This window comes from Oncorhynchus masou, chromosome 5, assembly GCF_036934945.1.
Source record: "Oncorhynchus masou masou isolate Uvic2021 chromosome 5, UVic_Omas_1.1, whole genome shotgun sequence".
In the NCBI taxonomy this organism is placed as follows: domain Eukaryota; kingdom Metazoa; phylum Chordata; class Actinopteri; order Salmoniformes; family Salmonidae; genus Oncorhynchus; species Oncorhynchus masou.
The window spans coordinates 42,863,361-42,886,271 of NC_088216.1; the positions used below are offsets into that span (position 1 = coordinate 42,863,361).

A 22,911-nucleotide genomic window follows, 5' to 3' on the forward strand; every position below is an offset into this window, starting at 1 on the left:
CCTGCGGAACGCATACCATCTTGTGCGGATCAGACCTGGTGACGAGTGGAAGACCGCTTTCAACACGCCTACTGGTCACTATGAATACTTGGTGATGCCCTTCGGCCTGACCAACGCCCCAGCGGTGTTCCAATAAACGTGTGCTTAGGGATATGCTTAACATATTTGTGTTCGTTTACTTGGATGACATCCTCATCTTTTCGAGCTCCAAGAACACACTAAGCATGTCAGACAAGTACTCAAACGCCTCCTGGACAGCCATCTGTACGTTAAGCCGGAAAAATGTGAATTCCATTCATCCCGAGTACAATTCCTGGGATTTGTAGTGGAACCCGGTCGAATCCAAATGGACCCTAGGAAGGTAGGGGCGGTACAGATTGGCCCACCCCCAAATCCGTTAAGGATGTTCAGCACTTTCCTGGGCTTCACAAACTTTTACCGCAATCAAGAACTTCAGTTTGGTGGCAGCTCCTCTCTCAGCTTTAACCAAAGGTGGCAATGCAAGTTTTTTTGGGGAAGAGAAGCTGAGACGGCCTTCCAAGGACTCAAGCAGCGCATCCTCTCTGCTCCCATCCTGATACTACCGACTACGGATGAACCATTTGTGGTGGAGGTAGACGCATCAGAGGTTGGTGTTGGAGCTGTCCTGTCTCAGAGGGGTGAAGACAAGAAGCTTCATCCGTGCGCTTTCTTCTCACACCGGCTTACCCCGACTGAGAGGAACTACGATGTGGGGGATCGTGAACTCCTAGCGGTTAAGATGGCATTGAAGGAATGGAGACACTGGCTCGAGGGGGCTTCTCACCCGTTTCAAGTGCTTACGGACCACAAAAATCTGGAGTATATCCAGCAGGCGAAACATTGAACTCTAGACAAGCTAGATGGTCTCTTTTCTTCAATCGATTCCAGTTTATCCTCACCTATCGGCCCGGGTGAAGAATCTCAAACCGGATGCCCTGTCCCGAGTCTACGCTCCTGCCATTCGAGATGACACGGACATGCCTGTCCTTCCTGCTGCTAAGATTGTGGCTCCGATCTCGTGGCAAGTTGAGGATACCGTGAGACGTGCTCAAGCTAGCGAACCGGACCCTAAAGGAGGCCCTGCCAATCGGTTGTTTGTCCCCAAGGCAGTGAGGACTCAGGTCCTTCTGTGGGGGCACTCCTCTCGCCTCACCTGTCATCCGGGCGTAGGTCGCACCTTGGAGTTCATCCAGCGTAAGTTCTGGTGGCCTACCATAAGAGAATTGCCACTTTCGTCAATGCCTGCCCCGTGTGCTGCCAGGGCAAATCTTCTCACCTCCGCCCTCAAGGACTCCTTCACCCTTTACCTGTTCCCCACAGACCCTGGTCCCATATCTCATTGGACTTTATTACTGGACTTCCTCCATCCCATGGCAATACTACTATCCTAGTCATAATCGACAGGTTTTCAAAGGCGGCCAGGTTCGTCCCTCTGACTAAGTTACCTTCTGCCAAGGAAACGGCTGAGTTGGTAATTAATCATGTGTTCCGAGTCTTTGTCATTCCTCAAGATGTGGTTTCTGACAGAGGTCCCCAGTTCGCCTCAAGGTTTTGGAAGGCCTTCTGCCAACTCATGGGGGCTTCTGCCAGTCTATCTTCAGGGTACCATCCGGAGTCCAACGGCCAAACAGAGGATGAATCAAGAGCTGGAAACCACCCTCCGATGTATGACTGTGACAACCCGTCCACATGGTCATCCTTTATTGTTTGGGCCGAACAACACCTTGCGCTCCTCCTCCACTGGTATGTCCCCTACGAGTGTCAGTTTGGCTATGCTCCTCCATTGTTCGTCAGACGCTGTCTCATATGTGGAGGAAGACCCGTCTTAATCTGATGCGTTCCTCACAGAGGTATCAACAACAAGCCAACAGACGTACCCTGCGCCCCGGCCAGAGAGTCTGGCTCTCCACAAGAGACTTACCTCTACGGGTGGAGTCTCGCAAGCTGTCCCAAAAATACATCGGTCCCTTCAAGGTTGCCAGGAGAGTTAACCCAGTTTCTTATCGCCTACACTTACCCAGATCCCTTAAGATTAATCCCACATTTCATGTGTCTTTGTTAAAACCTGTTGTTTTTTCTCCCCTTGTCCCGGCAGACAGACCTCCCCTCCGCCTCGTGTCATTGGAGGCCAGCCGGTTTGCGTCCACTCATACTGGATTCCCGCCGGGTGCAGCGGTCCTGGCAGTATCTGGTGGACTGGGAAGGCTACGGTCCTGAGGAGCGCTCCTGGGTTCCTGCCAAAGACATCCTGGACCCTGACCTCATTCGTCAGTTCAGGGTCCTCCACCCTGAGAGAGCTGGTAGGAACGTCTAGCCGTTCCTAGGGGGGATTCTGTCAGGATTTGGCCAGGGTTGTTCCAGTTGTTTGTCAGTAGATGTCCCCATTGTGCTTTTTGTCCCTGTGTTTTTCCCTTGATCCCCATTATTGTTTGCACCTGTGTCTCGTTTCCCCTGATTGTATTTAAACCCTTTGTTTCCCTCAGTTCTGTGCTCTGTGTTTGTATGTTAGCACCCTGCCCTAGTGTTCTGTGTGCTCTTGTCGATTCCGGGTAACGTACTTGTGGTATTCTGTTTTTTGTTTTTGTTTAGTTTTGGTGAGTTTCTTTTTAGGTCTTTTTGTGTTTTACCTTCCACCTTTTGGATTTGCCATTTTTTATTTTAGGATTTTTTCTTTATTAAATACACCGTCTTAAGTACTGCTGTGTCTGCCTCATCTTCTGGGTTCTGCTGTCTATTCGTGGCTCAGTTGGTTAAGTGACTGTTTCTCACTCCGGAGACCCAGGTTCGAAACCGGGTCCTGACAAATATAACATTTTCTGTCAAATGAAAGCAAATGTTTTTTTTTCTCCATACTTTTTCCATCCAAAACATTTGGACTAAGCAAAAGCTTTGATTTCTGGTCAAACAGATGGAAAAGGGTTCTTAGAAAACATCTAGCAGAAAAAGTCTTAAAATATATTAGCAATACAAAACACTATCATGTTGAAGTTAAGACCCCTGACAACTAATATCAACATTCAAGTTTAAGAAAATATGGCTGAGTGTCTTGTCATTCTGTTTACCAAGACCCCACAAGTCTTTAAGAAATGTTCACATTTCTGTCCCTCATTAGGAGAAGGAGGATAATGAAAGTACACAGAAGTAACAAGTGAAGGTAGACCTACAAATTCGTTTTTACTGATAACAATTGTGTTTATTATTTATTTTTCATTTAACCTTTATTTAACTAGGCAAGTCAGTTAAGAACAAATTCTTGGGAATTCATAGTAGTCACAAACCACAGTTGGGTCAACCGCTGCTGGCATACTGTTATGTTCAGCTCATAACTGTTTTCTTTGTCTTTCTGTCATCTGGTGATCAAAGCAAGAGTGTGAAAACCGTCTGGACCCACTCCCTCTCCCTCTCTCTCTCCAGTTAATGTCACCTCTCTCGGCTCTCACTGACAACTACCCATGAGCCCCCTCTCTTTCCATTTACTGTAACACCAGTCCTCTCACTCACTGAGCACCGACCGACACCGGATGTCCATGGATGTTGAAAAGTAGTAGAAATTTGGTCAGTCCAAATCTGAAACAATCATAGATGTCCGTTTCACAACTTTGGACCGCACAGTAGAGTACAGTAGAGCACAGCACTGTAAATAAAAGTATAAGTTAGTACAGTACAGTAGAGCACACTAGAGTAGACTGCAGTATAATTTACTGTACTGTACTGAACTATACTCTTCTGTACTGAACTGTGCTCTACTGTGCTGTACTGTGATGTCCAAACTTGTGAAACATAGATGTCTATAGTTGGCACAGATTTGGACTGATCCGGACGAACCAAATGTGGTCTTGTTTGGGATCGGAGCCCATTAGAACAATAGCCAGTGTGTAGAATCATTCCCGAACATGCAAAGGAGGATATTACACTTTTTTACATTTGTGTACCTATTCAGGATACATCACCATGAAGAGAATTACTTTCAGAATTATGTACCCAAGTGAAGTGGATTAACACTTACTATAGCTCAATAACCAAAATATAATTTTTTCAACTCATGATGCTACCTAATATAATGTTTACATACCCTACATACCCTACTACATCTCATATGTATACGTATATACTGTACTCTATATCATCTACCGCATCTTTATGTAATACATGTATCACTAGCCACTTTAACTATGCCACTTTGTTTACATACTCATCTCATATGTATATACTGTACTCGATAGCATCTACTGTATCTTTCCTATGCTGCTCTGTACCATCACTCATTCATATATCTTTATGTAAATATATTCTTTATCCACTTACACTTGTGTGTATAAGACAGTAGTTTTGGAATTGTTAGTTAGATTACTTGTTGGTTATTACTGCATTGTCGGAACTAGAAGCACAAGCATTTCGCTACACTCGCATTAACATCTGCTAACCATGTGTATGTGACAAATAAAATTTGATTTGATTTGATTTATATCATAGCTGACACCACATTCGTTCTGCGGGGATCTGTGAACCTTAATTCAGGGTAGGGTTTAATAGTTTTTGGAAAATGTGGTCTTGTAAAAAACGGATTAACCGGCCTTACACAATGACATGAACATCTATGGACAGTCAGTGCAGTCATTGAGCTGAGGCAAACTCGGAACAGAACACCCAAGAAGCTAGCGAAGAGGACCTCAGCTTGCTAGCTAAGAAGGCACATGCTTGCTAGCTGCACTGGGGCTGAATAAGCAAAGCTGGGAACACAATGGTGTTTGGGAAAGCAGCATGTGAAAACATTTCACAATGTCTCTGCTGTTAGACCATGGGAAAGTCAGGGCCCAAACACAGACCTTAGTGCGAGACGGTCATGTTTTTAGTTCATGTAGAGGGCAGCAGGTGTGAAGGGTTTAAAGGGGAGCAGCCTCCGTGCTTCTCTCAGCCTTCTCACACCCAACAAATGCAGTTAGCATTACTCCCAGACGGGCCAAATAATAGCAGTCTGAAGATGTGCTGAGACTGTTTATCTTATTGCTAATAGAAGAATACTCTAGCTTCATTGTCAATCTCACACGCGCACACACACACACACACACACACACACGCACACATGTGCACGTACAAACACAAAATAAAGGATGTCACAATAATAACATTTGTGGATACAGAACATCCAAAAGCAGGTGTGACTGAAATGAAAACGGAATACTTGTTCATTTATATATCATCTTATTACATTGATTTATGAGTAAATTGAGTTTTTGTGTACTGGGGAAATCATAGACAATAACACCCCTATACAAATTCTACTGAGTCACTAACAGTATTCTAGACATCTGCAGATCAGACATTTGTCACCGCTGTCGCTCTTCCGCTCTCCACCCTTTCGCTCTTTCTCTCACCATCCCCCACACTTAGTATGTCTGGCTGCCTGGATAATTGTGCACAATTGCATATGGCAGGGATCATCAACTATATTCAGCCATGGGCCGATTAAAAATAATATTACAACATAATTACAAATCATTTATAGACTGCAGATTGAACCCAAGAAGCCCAAACAGATATAATATTTGACTAAAACATAACCATTTCAAACCTTGCTTACATTTGTATATGATCTATTATGCGTGAGAATACTTGGGAATAGAATTAAACAATTTAGGTGACTTCGAGTTGATTTCCTGGTGTTTTTGTAGTCTTTAATGTCCCTCACGACGCCAGGACAGCGGAGTCAATCACCACCTTCCGGAGACACCTGAAACCCCACCTCTTCAAGGAATACCTAGGATAGGATAAGTAATCCTTCTCACCCCCCCTTAAATGATTTAGATGCACTATTGTAAAGTGGCTGTTCCACTGGATGTCAGAAGGTGAATTCACCAATTTGTAAGTCGCTCTGGATAAGAGCGTCTGCTAAATGACTTAAATGTAAATGTAAATGTAAATGTAACAATAACACATAATAATAATAATTTGCTCTGAAAACTGGTGGGGCCAAATTCATAGGTCGAAAATAAATGTACCATGCCACATTGGCTTCAGAAACTGCCAGAGGTTTCTGTTTATTACCACAGAGAGAGTTTGATTGGCTGGGAAGGTACACTTATGTTGTTTCTGGTTTTGAATCTGAATTTAGAGAACTGAATTTGAAAACGGAATACGGATGCATCTGAAAGGTTGAATGTATGAAACTTTGATTAACTTGAAATTAGGTTTTTGTAAACTTGACACACATGCAATGAATGCAATATCTACCATATTGAACCTGAACATATACATTTTGAATTGGCATAGTCAATCAAATTTAAATAAAATTGTTAAACTGAATGCAATATTCATTCAATTCAGTTTCAAAACGTGAAGTACAAGTTCATTTATGGATTCAATTTGTGCATTCCAAATTCAAAAATATAAAATTCAAATTCATTATCCAAGGGCCTCTCTCTCTCTTTTTCCCAGTGTATCTATTGGTTGGTGTGTCAGGCTGACTCTCTCTCTGCCCTTGCCTCTCTCACTCCCTCTTCTTCCCACTATCTCCATCTTTTCCACCTCTATTCCCCTCTTCCTCCACGTCCCTTCTCCCCATTGTAGTATGTTGTGGGCTGTGTACAGGGCCTGACAGGCCAGCTGTTGAGGAAGGGAGCGCAGTATGGGAAGGAGTTGCTAATCTCCTGGTGATTTATCACCTCTAAAAACAGAGAGGAGCTGCTAATCCCTGACCGAGAGATGTAAAGGGTGTGAAAATCACTCTGCATCTCTCTATTTTCTCAAGTCTCTCCCGCCCTCTCTGTTCTGCATGCGTCTTTCTTTTCTCACTCCATGTCCTTATCTTAATATTTATGTCACACCCACATTGGCCACTCTCAATTTCAATACAAGAGGCTTTACTGGCCCCAGAAACATCTCTCTCTCAACTTTACTCTCACTCTTTCACCCTACCCACCATACCTCTCCCTCTATTCTGGCACAGCACTCTCACTCTACAAGCTCTCAAACCCCCGGCCTCTGTGGTTTGTGGTTTGGGATGCATGCCGCAGATGTTTTGGCTGTACCCAGAGCCTCAGTGTAGCAACATTCCAGTCCAGACGCAACAAACATGAACAAGATTTACTGGCCACCATGGTGGGTGCCTCAGACATCAATAACACAATTGTTTGTGTCCAGAAGATAGGGAGCCCAGTCAGCCTGACACATCCAAACTAAACATTGAACACACCCACTGCCAGATGCACACTGAATACGCACGCACACACACACACACACACACACACACACACACACACACACACACACGCACACGCACATGCACACACACACACACTAAACTAAACTAAACACCGGACAACCTCATACTGCCAGGTAGCCTGCAGACACGGAAATACAAATTCAGTAAACAAACGTTGTACACACACATCCTGCGACAACATAAATGATATATTGTAATCACGCAACTACACACCCCAAACAGACACACACACAGATCAGCCTGGCGTGGGTAAACTCAGACACGCACATACTGACATTCTGAACAAACATTGTATAAACATACAAGGCACACCCATACCCCCCCACTGCCATACACCAGCACACGCAAAGCACTAATCTTGAAGACTCATACCACTGTAACACTAGGTAGCATGATGTAGGCTACAATGATGTAGCCTGTCTTGCAAAGCAGGGTCCCATATTATTGTTCAATAGGGCCGTTCAAATTGTGAAGTAAAAAGTTCTGAATAGCTACATTGAGAATGACTGTATTGAATTGAACTGAACACAACTGAACTGCACTAAAGCCTTCTAGAAGGTCACAAAGGTTGCCTAACATGGGTTTGGTCTGAGAAAAGGAGCCACCATCCCTCACCTGTGTGTGTCTGTCTGCATGTGTGTGTGTCTGTCTGCATGTGTGTGTGTTTGGAGCCGATCCGTCTGCAGCTGTGGAGACCACAGAGGGACTCTGGTAACAAAGAACCTGCAGGAGTAATGTTTACACACACTTGACACGCATGCACGCGCGGGCGCACACACACACACACACACGCACACGCACACACACACACACACACACACACACACACACACACACACACACACACACACACACACACACACACACACACACACACACACGACAGGGTGTGTTCTAAAACAATTTCAAGACAGCTGCAGAGAGAAGCAGGGTAGATTGTGATAAAACAGTCTTCACTGTGGCTGTATTTTAGTTACATGCAAATTACTGCAAGAATGACACAGGTCGTTCAATGAAATACCCCTTTGAAAATTGTCAAGCATTTTGTTGGTTTGACCTATTGGACTCAGTTACTCTTTGGAAACAAACAACATATTTCTGAATGTCATAGAATGATATACAGTACCAGTAAAAGGTTTGGAAACACCTACTCATTCAAGGATTTTTCTTATTTTTACTATAGTGAAGACATCAAAACTATAAAATAACACATATGGAATCATGTAGTAACCACAAAAGTGTTAAACAAATCTAAATATATTTTATATTTGAGATTCTTCAAAGTAGCCACCCTTTGCATTGATGACAGCTTTGCACACTCTTGGCATTCTCTCAACCAGATTCATGAGGTAGTCGCCTGGAATGCATTTCAATTAACAGGTGTTCTTATTAAAAGTTACTTTGTGGAATTTCTTTCAATCTTAATTCGTTTGTGCCAATCAGTTGTGTTGTGACAGGGTAGGGTTCGTATACAGAATATAGCCCTATTTGGTAAAAGACCAAGTCCATAAAATGGCAAGATCCTTTTTTCTCCACTTCCTGTCTGAATGAAGTGCCCAAAGCAAACTGCCTGTAGCATAGGCCCTGAAGACAGGATATGCATATAATTGGTACCATTGGAAAGAAAACACTTTGAAGTTTGTATAATATTCAAAGAATGTAGGATAATATAACATATTAGATATGGTATGAGAAAATCCAAAGAAAAGCCAACCATAAATGTATTTTTTTGTGAGACCATCCTCTTAGAAATGCAAGAGAAAAGTCATATTGAAAATGAGCTCCCTGGATGCAATTCCTATGGCTTTCACAGGGTGTCAGCAGTCTATGTAGGTTTCAGGTTTGTAACTTCAAAAACAAATAAAAATATCAGTTTTAGTAGAGGGACACAGTCTTGGAAATTCGTGGTTGCGCACACCAAGACATTACGCACCTGCTAAAATTGGTTTCCTATTGAGCATACGTCTTTCCAAAATAAATATGATAGTTTTATTACATTTTAGGGTATCTGAGGAGTAAATAGAAATTTGACTTGTTGGAAAAAAGTTTAGGGGTAGATTTTCAGATTCCTTTCTTTGCAAGTTGAATGAGTGGATTACTCAAATCTATGGCGCTAATTAAACATAATTTTTGGGATATAAAGAAGGATATTATCTAACAAAATGACACTACATGTTATAGCTGGGACCCTTTGGATGACAAATCAGAGGAAGATTTTCAAAAAGTAAGTAAATATTTAATCGTTATATGTGAATGTATGAAACCTGTGCCGGTGTAAAAATATTTAGATGTGGGCGCTGTCCTCAAACAATCGCATGGCATGTTTATGCTTTGATAGCTACTGTAAATCAGACTGTGCAGTTAGATTAACAATAATTTAAGCATTCAGCCGATATAAGACACTTATATGTACATAAATGTTTAAAATCCATAATATTTATGATAATTTATTTGAATTGCACTCCCTCCAGTTTCACCAGATGTTGGACACCTAGCACTAAGAAGTTATGGCAAGAACAACTCAAATAAGCAAAGAGAAAGTTTAGTCTAGTGCAGTAGCAAAAACCATCCAGCGCTATGATGAAACGGATTCTCATGAGAACTGCCACAGGAAAGGAAGACCCAGAGTTACCTCTGCCGCAGAGAATAGGTTTATTAAAGTTAACATCCTTCACAGAGTTCAAGTAACAGACACATCTCAACATCAACTGTTCAAAGGAGACTGTGTGAATCCGCCCTTCATGGTTGAATAGCTGCAACAACAAAAAACACTACTAAAGGACACCAATAAGAAGAAGACACTTGCTTGGAACAAGAAACACGAACAATGGACATTAGACCGATGGAAATCTGTGCCTGTACAAATTTGAGATTTTTGGTTCCAACGACCGTGTCTTTATGAGACGCAGAGAAGGTGAATGGATGATCTCTGTGAAGCATGGAGGAGGAGGTGTGATGGTGTGGGGGTGTTTTGCTGGTGACACCATCAGTGATCTATTTAGAATTCAAGGCACACTTAACCAGCATAGCTACCACAGCATTCTACAGCGATATGCCATCCCATCTGGTTTGTGCTTAGTGGGAAAATAATTTGTTTTTCAACAGGACAATGACTCAACACACCTCCGGGCTGTGTAAGGGATATTTGACCAAGAAGGAGAGTGATGGAGTGCTGCAACAGATGACCTGGCTTCCACAATCACCCAACCTCAACCAAATTGAGATGGTTTGGGATGAGTGAAGGAAAAGCAGCCAAAAAGTGCTCAGCATATATGGGAACTTCTTCAAGACTGTTGGAAAAGTATTCCAGGTGAAGTTGGTTGAGAGAATGCCAAGAGTGCGCAAAGCTGTCATCAAGGCAAAGGGGGCTACTTTGAAGAATCTAAAATCTAAAATATATTTTGATTTGTTTAACACTTTTCTGGTTACTACATTTTACCATGTGTGTTATTTAATAGTTTTGATGTCTTCACTATTTTTCTACAATGTAGAAAATAGCAAAAAATAAAGAAAACCCCTTGAATGAGTAAGTATGTCCAAACTTTTGATTGGTACTGTATAACTGCCATACTTTGAAGCCATGATGCACCTACTTTATTCTGATTCATGTATCAGAAAACTGTACCCAGGCCTGCACTTGTCTGTGTGTGTGTGTTTACCATTAGTCTACAAAACGACGACACTATCTACTGTTGTCTCCTGTTAAAAAGCACAAGGGCGTGTGCATGCGTGTCTTTAAAGGCTCTACTGACACACCTGTCTGCCTGTGTTTATGCTGAGCTTAAAGGCTTTCCGTCCAAGGAACCCTCGAACCCTCCAAAGCCATCAAGGGGGAAATGAGTTTGGGACAGACATTGTCAAATGGAGAGTACGGTGTCCATATTAGGACAGCCTTAGTCTCAGCGGGACTTGTTGCAGAGAAAGAAGGCTGATTGTTGCCTACTTGATATATCTGACAGATTTTTTTTTTCTCCCCGAATTGACATTTTGGATGGTTGTTTTGACCAAGTCTGTTAAGTTAGTAAGCAATTTATTCAAGGTCTATCCGGTGATGCAGTCAGATCTCTTATCTCATTTGGGGAATAACAGTAATGACGTTTGGCTGAGTCACTTCCGTATTTATTTAGGTACATTTGCCCAGCCTTGCCCATCCTCTGACTAACCACTCATATGTAAGGGTGTTTCTATGAGACAGCTCAAATCTCACAAACACAATATTGATATACAACTGAAGTCAAGTCTGAGTGTCACAAAGATATTAACTCTATATAATGCGTTTGCTCACAGGCCCAGCATTGAGCCATGAACTGGTTTTCATAGGAACTGGTGTTAATAGACACTGGTGTTCATAGGCACTGGTGTTCATAGGCACTGGTGTTCATAGGCCAAATGACATGTTGAAATGTCATATACGGTACAGGCCTAACTGCGCTGTTATCTGAAAGATGAATAGAAATAATGAGCGGTTCATGCTGGCTCTCTGTTTAACACAAAGCTGAAATTGACCTGGCATTGAACGACTCCCAACCATTTGAGAAAGGCCCCCTATTCAGAAAATAAATTATCAGTGCGGCTATTGTACAGCAAAAGAGGGGTATTGAATGTATCCTTTTATTAAAGTTCACCTCATGAATGACAGGAGGCTTAGGGATATGAACAAAATAATATTAAATATCCGTAATATAATATATTATTAGCACCTCGCCCTTTGGGCTTTGGCTTTCATTACATTGTGGTGATTCTAGAAAGCCAGTACATTACCATTTTCAGTATAGTCATTTGAATTAAGAGTTGGCTTAACAATTCATTACAAGGTCAATTGCAGTAAGCTCAGTAAGTGGTACTCGTGAATACAGCATTAAAAAACAATGGGCCCACATCAGGATAAATCGCTCCCAGATAATTTAGCTCTATTCAAGTCCATTGTAGGCACTGTCATTAGTATTGTTCCCACCCTGTACACATTGCACGAAGTAAGTCCACTTTGACATGCCACATCTCTGATCACTACCACACATACAAAAGGATCCTATTTTTCCACCACTAAACTCACATTAGTGACATTTATTGCACCACATAACCCATTTGACTCAAAGTCCATGTGTCTTACGAAAGAAACAACTTTTCAAAATCGCAAAATGGTGGAGAACATGAAAAAAGGAAAGCACTGTCAATATTTGTCGCTTGAGCCTCACCTCCACTTTGCCTAACACTCCCACCGACTATGATGTTGAAATTCCTTGTACTTAAGCAGAGTAAATTAATTGATAAATATTTTAACACTAAAGAAAACCTCAGTGGTGACACCCTTTATCAAATATTAACAATAAAAAATGCAAAAGACTGTGATTAATAAACTCAGACAGTGCAAATATTAACAATTAAAAATACAAAAGACTGTGACTATTAAAGACAGACAGTGCCTGAGGCTGAGTATTTCCAGTGTGTGTGTGTGTGTGTGTGTGTGTGTGTGTGTGTGTGTGTGTGTGTGTGTGTGTGTGTGTGTGTGTGTGTGTGTGTGTGTGTGTGTGTGGACTGGTTTACTCGGTTCATATTTATAAACACTAAATATATTTATAAACACTTTCTCTCACTTTGTTTCACATACCAATTCAGAGCCAAACAATGCCCAACAGTAAAGGTTCTGAAGCTAAACTCTTGGACAAGAAAACACACATGTTTGTGGTAAAGATGTGATATAGGCCTAATAACTATAACCCCCCCAAAATATTAGTTACCTAAACTTCAATGTCCTGTAAACGTTTCATGTAGACTGAGCTTTTCTGTACAAAATAATAGGATACACAAAGTGAATATAGTTATTTACCTTGTCACTTGATTTTTCCTCTCTTGAAACTTTAAGCGTTCGAAATGCCAAATGATGAGAATGGTTTCCACACACTGCGTATGCCTTTTTGGTTTTGAGGCAGTATGCACAGCTGCAGCAACATACGTTGTGTGTGTAACAGGTGCAGCTCAGAGAGCGAGAGAACAACAGGGGCGGGATCTTGAGTCATTGCAGGTAGTGATAAAACTCAGTAACACTTTATTACTATAGTCTATCTGTAGATTCATAATAGGCTATCAGTAACATTTCAACTAAGTAATCTACTAACACTAGCTCTAACCCTAACCCTTATTCTAAACCTAAACCCTTACCTTAGCCCTAACCTTAATCCTTACTCTAACCCTTATTCTAAACCTAACCCTAACAGTAACCTTAGCAAGCAGTTGCTTATCAACAGAAAATCTGGACTACCAAAAAAAGTGTGACCTAAAACTCATAATTAAAGGTGCAATATGCAGAAATTGCTCCGCCATTTCCCGATGGATAAAATTCTAATAGTTCTGTTTATGTGACAAAACAAGCAGTCATTCTGTAGAGAATCATTGTACCATCTAAATCACTGTGAAATATCTTTTCCATAAATAAAATATTGTATTTTCAGCTGTTTGGAGCTGATGTACAAAACCGAAAGTAAAAGATGAAAAAAGAAAACTTAAGAACGGAATGCATAGAGATAGTGTACATAGAACAGATCTACCACAGATTAACAAGAATTGAAGCTTTCCACAATATAAGACACTTGTATGTACCTAAATGTTTAATATCCATAATTTGTATGATTATTTATTTGAATTGCGTGCCCTCCAGTTTCACCGGAAGTTGTCCCGCTAGCGAGATGCCTATATAACCTCTGTAAATACATGTAAGGGTGCTGAATGTGCTGCAGCACCCCCTGGTAAATGTAAAATTGACAAAATTATATATATAAACCTGTTTGTACATAAATAAATACAATTATTCAAAATACTACACCAGGCAGGATAATGTTGTCAAAGAGGATTTAAAATACCTGTGAATTGTTTTTAATCACAAGTGCAGCGCATAGGCTACAGCCTGCAAATTGGGCAGCGTGTAGCTGATTGTGTATTTGAGGCTTTCAGTGAACAGTAGCCAAACTTGACCTTCTATTTCAAAATACAATCACGGAAAAACACAGTTTGGAAATCAAATGGTTACTGCTGAAAAGAGAAGACTAATCTGTCTGTAGTTAGGCTACATAAATCATTTCTTAACTTCTAATATTGAGCGACCAGCGGAGCACATCCATCCCAGGTGAGTGCACATATTCCCAGAATCCCAGCCTTCAACGTCCTTACCATTGGGTGAGATGCCTCTGGAAAGTTTTTTTTAGGACTATAACGTCCTCAAGACGAGGTTGTTCTTATTGATCTCAGTTTGTCACTGTCACAGTAACTTGTCATTCTGGTAATGTCTACACTCTTATAAAAAAGATTTTGCTCTGTCTCCAATCTAAAAGAATGTACTTTTGCATGAAATGCGTTTATAAAAAAGGCCATCATTTTCCTGAACCTCCGAATGTGCACTCTGTTCAGAAAAGTATTTTTTTTACAAAAAGTCCTGAGTTAAAGGAACGTATTTGACTGCAGTGACTACTGTTATAGAATCTAGGCCTAGAACAACAACAAAAAGATTTAAAATGATTGGCTCCCATCTCTTTAATACCTTTCAATACCTCACCTTGCGAAGATAACAGGACTGAGCCCATCTCTAAAATGTTTTACGAGATTGGAGAACACATTGCGATGGCTCTTTACTGTAGACCATTTCATACAGAATCTTTCCAGATCCTTGATATCCTTTGTCTGCGCTTATGGACTGCCTTTTTTAATTTAATCCACAGGTTTTCAATGCAGTTCAAGTCCGGAGACATTTATTTTGTGGTTAATAAACCATTTCCTAGTGGATTCTACTGTGTGCTTGAGGTTATTGTCTTGCTGGAAAATCCTCCTGGCAGAGGAAACCAGGTTTTTGGCAAAGATGTCCTGGGCAATGTTCATGATGCCCTGATCCTTTTGAGATTTCTTTAAAAAACACTTGTTATTAAACAAAATCTTTGTCTCAGAACGATTGTATGAGCAGAAAATAATATCCCCCAAAAAAGTAGTATACAGTATAGATCAGTATTTGTATTATGTATTATGTATTTTTGTATTTATTTTATTTTATTATCTTTATCAAGGCTGCCAAACAATTATGGACCTGACTGTATATGTACAAAACAGATGGGTACAAAACAGTACCAATGGGTACAATAACATGTTAATTGTCTGCCCCAATAAGAGCGTAGATGCATCGATTTATCATTTAGTCGCATTGTCAAATGTCGTTCACATTGTCAAATGTAGTTCACATTGTCAAATGTAGTTCACATTGTCAAATGCTTTTCCCACCTTATTTCTACCATTGAGCCTCTTTTGAGAAAATGCAGTCCCATGAAAACGCAATTCCCTAAGCCAACAGTAGATGGGAATACATCCCTAAACCAACAGTAGATGGCAATATAGATCACTCTGTAACGTTGACATTGACATAAAGTGACTGTATTTGATTTTTTTTAAATGGAACAACTCAAACACTGTTTACACAGCAGCCTTTGCTTTCTAAGTTTTCTGTATGAGGTTAGGGATCATGTCCTACATCAATTCTTAAGTCTCAAGAATTTGCAGCTCAATACACATTATCAGGAGAAACATTAAAGAGGCAATCTGCAGTTCAAACAACAACACAACAGTAACTGTTTTGGTAAACAGCTGACGCATGGATAGGGTTGGAGAAATGTAACCAATCTCAAATTCATAGACAGAGCTATTAGGCCCTACACCCAAACAAGGGCACTGCGTTCATCCACCTCTGGCCTGCTCGCCTCCCTACCACTGAGGAAGTACAGTTCCCGCTCAGCCCAGTCAAAACTGTTCGCTGCTCTGGCCCCCCAATGGTGGAACAAACTCCCTCACGACGCCAGGACAGCGGAGTCAATCACCACCTTCCGGAGACACCTGAAACCCCACCTCTTCAAGGAATACCTAGGATAGGATAAAGTAATCCTTCTCACCCCCCCTTAAATGATTTAGATGCACTATTGTAAAGTGGCTGTTCCACTGGATGTCAGAAGGTGAATTCACCAATTTGTAAGTCGCTCTGGATAAGAGCGTCTGCTAAATGACTTAAATGTAGATGTTAAATGTAAATTAGATGGAAATGTTAGTTTTGAGGACAAAGTCTTAACAATAAAAATATATATACAGTACCAGTCAAAAGTTTGGACACGCCTACAAATTCAAGGGTTTTTCTTTATTTTTACTATTTTATACATTGTACAATAATAGTGAAGACATCAAAACTATGAAATAACACATATGTGACTCACCACCTGGATTCGGTCTTATGTAGCAAAATCTGAATTTTTTTTTTTTTTACATTGGATAAATGTAGAGACTCAGAACTACAAAATGGAATATCATACACCGCATTTTTGAGGAACAATGGGAAAGTATTTCTGCTTTGAAAGTTGATACACTTGTAAACTCACTTTTGAGAAAAGGGCATTTGAATGTTTTGGTACCTACTGGAGAACTCCTCTTTGTCTACACCCATTCAGCATGGTTCACACTCTCTTAACCCAGCCCCACCCATCTCTTTAAGGATTCTCATGTGAGGTCATGCGCTAAACAGCACAGAAAAGGTTAAGACTAAGTGGTAGTAGCCTACAATAAGGAAAAATTCCAGGTAAACAGAAAGTGTCCAGATAAAAATATTGAATAAATGTTAGATGACACTTACCCAGATACACTTGTCTAAATTGATGGGTCATGTGAAAGAACTGCTTTAACCCCCAGCCACATCCAGTGGTGGAAAAAGTATTCATTTGTCATACTTGAGTAAAAGTATAAATCATTTCAAATTCCTTATCATAAACCAGACACAAATGTATTTTTTTATTTATTATTTATTTATTGACGTATAGCCAGGGGCACAATGTAGTTAAGTATCAAAAGTAAAAATATAAATAATTTCAAACTCCTTATATTAAGCAAACCAGATGGCACAATTATCTTTTTTTGTTGTTGTTGTTGTTTTTTGACGGAGAGCCAGGGGCACACTCAAAACCTCAGACATAATTTACAAACAAAGCATTTGTGTTTAGTGAGTCTGTCAGATCAGAGGCAGTAGGGATGACCAGGGATGTTCTCTTGATAAGTGTGTGAATTGGACCATTTTCCTGTCAAAATGTAACGAGTACTTTTGGGTGTCAAGGAAAATGTATGGAGTAAAAAGTACATTATTTTCTTTACGAATGTAGTGAATGTTGCCAAAAATATCAATAGCAATGAACAGATACCACAAAAACCTACGTAAGTAGTACTTTTTACTTAAAAACTTTACACCATTGCCCAAATGCCTTCACACCACATTAGCATACATTATACACCGTTAAACACACACTTATCACATAGTATTCCATACATAAGTTAAGACCTGAGTTGAAACCGGAGTGAGTTGAGTGGATAAGTGGATGGTCACTACAGAAGGTGTAAACGGCACAGCAAAATAGTTACTTGCATAGTAGCAATTTCAGAAATAGATAGTAACAACATAAATAAAATATACATTATGTACAAGAACAATATCAATAACGATATCAGTGATAGACAAGGGAGGTATATGCATACAATCAGGGGTAAAGTGGCTGAGCAGGGGGATAAACAAAAAACGTATGGCGTGCGTGTTAGGAGAGAGTCAGGTGAATAGAGGCACTGCAGATAGTGCTGATGACTGGTCTGTCCAAACCACGCATAAACAAGGGATCTATATGTGGAGAGCCTGTTTCTGTCTTGCACTTGACTTTGGGGCAGGGCATGTGATGTCCATAGCCTCTTTGTCGCAAAACTCCCTGATCTTGTCAAAAAGTTAGCTAGTTAGCTAGACAAGATTAGGCTATAACAAGCAATGCGAAATGGCATTCTGAGAAAACATCACTAATGAGCAAGCCAGCCACCTAACCTCAGCTAACGCTAGCTAGCGAACAGCAAGCTTTAACTTGGGATCTTTTGTTTAGACATGTCACGTTAACGTTAGCTAGCTAAAAAATGAACTATAATCCCAATCCATAGAGTAACGTTACTAGCAAAACAAACTGATTGTCATACCAAGCTAAAGTTAACCAAATAACGTTAGGTTTAATGTTAGTTAGCAAGCCAGCCATCGAACTCCAGCTGGCTAGCTACAAGAAAGCTTTAGCTTGTAATGTAAACAACTTTCTGCCAAAATTAGAAATGTATAATATCTGAATCTGTAGCCAGATTCTTAACTGTATACATGGATGAACACTTCACAGCAGACTGCAACCCCTTTTATAAGACATCCTGTGTTGTTTCTGTTTAGTTTGCACAGCTTGTTTGGTCCGTTGCGTTGTGTTGAACTGATTTCAAAAGAGTCAGCATTCGCCATCCAGAAAGTAATCCATCACAACTTTTTTCCACGGACCTTTGTCGATAGCGCCTGATAAATTCAGGGAAGCAATGTTATTGAGAGCAGTAGCAACATATTTGCAGTTCTCCATGGCTAATATTCTAACTTAAAAAAATGCATGAGAAAGGATTATCTAGGCATTACGAGCAGCTAAAGATGCAACACCGCAGACCAATCCAAACTCATCTCTCGGCATTTCCAGCCCACTTATTATCTCGGCCAATCATGTCTAGTGGGAAGGTTACTGACTTTCTCTGTGGCTAAACCAACTAGGCTCATAATTTAACATTTGTTTTCTTATTTACAGATGACATCCTAGTTTGATATGAAGGCACATGAAAGTTCACATGTTCGAGAAGGCATTTCTGCCCCAAAAAATTATCTTGACTTGCGACATATGCCCAGTTTCCTGAATCGGGTCACATATGGAATCATGTAGTAACCAAAAAAGTGGTAAACAAATCAAAATATATTTTATATTTGAGATTCTTCAAAGTAGCCACCCTTTGCCTTGATGACAGTATTCCTCACTCTTGGCATTCTCTCAACCAGCTTCATGAGGTAGTCACCTGGAATGCATTTCAATTAAATGTGTTTGAGTCAATCGGTTGAGTTGTGACGAGGTAGGGGTGGTATACAGAATTTAGCCCTATTTTGTATAATACAAGCTAAAATAAGCAAAGAGAAATGACAGTCCATCTTTACTTTAACACATAAAGGTCAGTCAATCTGGAAAATGTGAAAGTTTCTTCAAGTGAAGTCGGGAAAAACCATCAAGTGCTTTTTTGGTTACTACATGATTCCATATATGTTATTTCATGGTTTTGACGTCTTCACTATTATTCTACAATGTAGAAAATAGTAAAAATAAAGAAAAACCCTAAAATGAGTAAGTGTGTCCAAACTTTTGACTGGTACTGTATATAGATATTGTCTTTGCATCTCAAAATCGTTGTAATGTGGTTAACCTAAAAAATTGAAATAATGGTTATTGAAATCTAAAAAATAAAATCCAACCAGAGTGCCTTTAGATTGTGTGGAAAGGCCCCACTTGACCGCTGCGCTTGAGTAGGAATGATTCAAGTGTGGCATTTTGAGATGTCATGTGACCAAATGCTGCAGTGAACGCATTCACAGGTCAAGAGGAGGAGTTTTGGTTCCTGACTCAAAGGGAATACCCTGCCATCTCCCTTAGAGCATTAAAACTCATGGTACCCTTCAGCAGCTCATATCTGTGTGAAGCTGTATTCAGCAGCGCTCTAGTCTGCATTAAAACCAAATATTGACTCAGGTTGGATGTGACAACAGAGATGAGGTGCTCACTGTCAACTTTGAGAAGCTCCGACGCGACATGCATCAAGAACTCCCATCTCATTAGTGGTGGTGAGATAAGAGACATTATGTCAGACTAAATGCAATTGACTGTCATGGCCCCACATTAGAAGTATGTGATCGTGAGTTTTCAAAGACAATCAGAAATACTATTCGAATGTACCGCAATTTTCTGCCTTAGGCCCCCCCCCCCAAAAAAAAGAAAAAAAAGAAAAGAAAATGGGTTCACATGGGTTCGCAATGATTTTCAGGTATCAAAATGGGGTCGTTGAGGAAAAAAGTTTGGGTACCCCTGATATAGTACTATAGTATATTATATGTATATATTATACTGTACTGTAGCACCACAATACTGTAAATACACTGAACACAAATATAAACGCAACATGCAACAATTTCAAAGATTTTGCTGAGTTCCATTAAATTAATTCATTATCAAATCAAATCTTATTTGTCACATGCGCCGAATAAAGGAGGTAGACCTTACCTAAAAGCCCTTAACCAACGATGCAGTTTTAAGACAAATTAGAGTTTATAAAATATTTACTAAATAAACTAGAGTAGAAAAGAAAGAGCAAACAATAAAATAACAATAATGAGGCGGTATACAGCGGTACTGAGCCAATATGCGGGGGTACAGGTTAGTCGAGGTAAATGAGGTAATATGTACATGTAGGTAGGGGTAACGTGATTATGCATAGATTATAGATAATAAACAGTGAATAGCGGCAGCGTTACAACAAAAAAAGACCGGGGGGTCAGCGCAAGTAGTCTGGGTGGCAATTTTATTATCTGTTCAGTAGTCTTATGGCTTGGGGGTAGAAGCTGTTAAGAAGCCTTATGGACCTAGACTTGGCGCTCTGGTACCACCTGCTGTGCGGTAACAGAGAGAACAGTCTATGACTAGGGTGACTGGAGTCTTTGGCGAGTTGTAGTGCCTTCCTCTGACACCATCTGGTATAGAGGTCCTGGGTGGCAGGAAACCTGGCTTCAGTGATGTACTGGGCCGTATGCACTACCCTCTGTAGCACCTTGCTGTCGAACACCGAACAGTTGCCATTCAGTCGGTGATGCAACCAGTCGGCATGCTCCCGATGGTGCAACTGTAGAACGTTTTGAGGATCTGAGGACCCATGCCAAATCTTTTCAGTTTCCTGAGGGGGAAAAGGCATTGTCGTGCCCTCTTCACAACTGTCTTGGTGTGTTTGGAACATGATAGTTTGTCTAAGGAACTTGAAGCTCTCAACTTGCTCCACTACAGCCCCGTCGATGAGAATGGGGATGTGCTCGGCCCTCCTTTTCCTGTAGTCCACAATCATCACCTTTGACTTAATCATGTCGAGAGATAGGTTGTTGTGATGGCACCACACCTCCGGGTCTCTGACCTTCTCCCTATAGGCTGTCTCATCGTTGTCGGTGATCAGGCCTACCACTGCTGTGTCGTAGTCGCAAACTTAAAGATGGTGTTGGAGTCATGCCTGGCCATGGGTGAACAGCAAGTAGAGGAGGGGATTAAATGTGCACCCCTGAGGGAACCCATGTTGAGGATTACAGTTGCAGATGTGTTGTTGCTTACCCTTACCACCTGGGGGTGGCCCGTCAGGAAGTCCAGGATCCAGTTGCAGAGGGAGGTGTTTTAGTCCCAGGGTCCTTAGCTTAGTGATGTGCTTTGAGGGCACTATGGTGTTGAAGGCTGAGCTGTAGTCAATGAACATCATTCTCACATAGGTGTTCCTTTTGTCCAGGTGGGAAAGGGCAGTGTTGAGTGCAAAAAGAGATTCCGTCATCTGTTGGGTGGTATTCAAATTGGAGTGGATCTAGGGTTTCTGGGATGATGGTGTTGATGGTGTTGATGTGAGCCATGTCCAGCCTTTCAAAGCAAATCATGGCTACAGATGTGAGTCCTACGTTAGGCATGTTACCTTTGTGTTCTTGGGCACAGGGACTATGATGGTCCATTTGAAACATGTAGGTGTACAGATGAGGCCAGGGACAGGTTGAAAATATCAGTGCAAGCATTTGTCAGCGCATGCTCAGAGTACACATCCTGGTAATCCTTGTGAATGTTGACCTGTTTTATAGGTCTCGCTCACGTCGGCTACAGAGAGCGTGATCACATAGTCGTCCTGAACAGCTGGTGCTCTCAAGCATGCTTCAGTGTTGCTTGTCTTGTAGGCTTGTGCCACTGGTCAGCTCGCGGCTGGGCTTCCCTTTGTAGTCTGTAATATTTTGCAAGCCCTGCCACATCCGACGAGCGTCGAAGTCAGTGTAGTAGGATATAATCTTAGTCCTGTATTTTAGCTTTGCCCGTTTGATGGTTTGTCTGAGGGCATAGTGGGATATCTTATAAGCGTCCAGGTTCCCGCTCCTTGAAAGTGAGACCTCTACCCTTTTTGCTCATTGCGGACGTTAACTGTGATCCTTGGCTTCAGGTTGGGGTATGTATGTACATTCACTGTGGGGACAACGTCATCGATGCACTTATTGATGAAGCCGGTGACTGGTGTGGTATACTCTTCAATGCCATCAGATGAGTCCAGGAACATATTCCAGTCTATGCTAGCAAAACAGTCCAGTAGCTTAGCATTTGCGTCATCTCACCAATTCCGTATTAAGCAAGTCACTGGTACTTCCTGCTTTAGTTTTTGCTTGTAAACAGGAATTAGGATTATAGAATTATGGTCAGACTTGCCAAATGGAGGGCAAAGGAGAGCTTTGTACGCATCTCTGTGAGTGGAGTAAAGGTGGTCTATAGTTTTTTATTCTCTTGTTGCTCTTGTTTCTCTTGTTGTTACATGCTGGTAAAAATGAGGTAAAACGGATTTAAATTTCCCTTCATTAAAGTCCCAGGCCACTAGGAGCACCGCCTCTGGATTAGCATTTTCTTGTTTGCTTATGGCTTTATACAGGTCATTGAGTTCGGTCTTAGTGCCCGTTTCTGTTGGTTAAATAGACACCTATGAAAAATATTGATGAAAACTCTCTTGGTAAATAGTGT

General features: G+C 41.0%; 1 protein-coding gene across 1 annotated transcript in view; it reads right to left on the reverse strand.

Annotated features, from left to right (window-relative positions):
* LOC135529080 (uncharacterized) overlaps positions 1-21,776 on the reverse strand; it is a 93,244-nt gene extending 71,468 nt beyond the window's left edge. The window contains exons 1-4 of the mRNA XM_064957991.1: positions 21,638-21,776; positions 21,173-21,366; positions 20,898-21,016; positions 13,071-13,182 (exon numbers count right to left, since the gene is read on the reverse strand). Of these exons, the coding sequence (XP_064814063.1) occupies positions 13,071-13,182; positions 20,898-21,016; positions 21,173-21,366; positions 21,638-21,776 (564 nt within the window). The remainder of the gene's footprint in view (positions 1-13,070; positions 13,183-20,897; positions 21,017-21,172; positions 21,367-21,637) is intronic.
* Between the last annotated feature and the right edge of the window lie 1,135 nt (positions 21,777-22,911).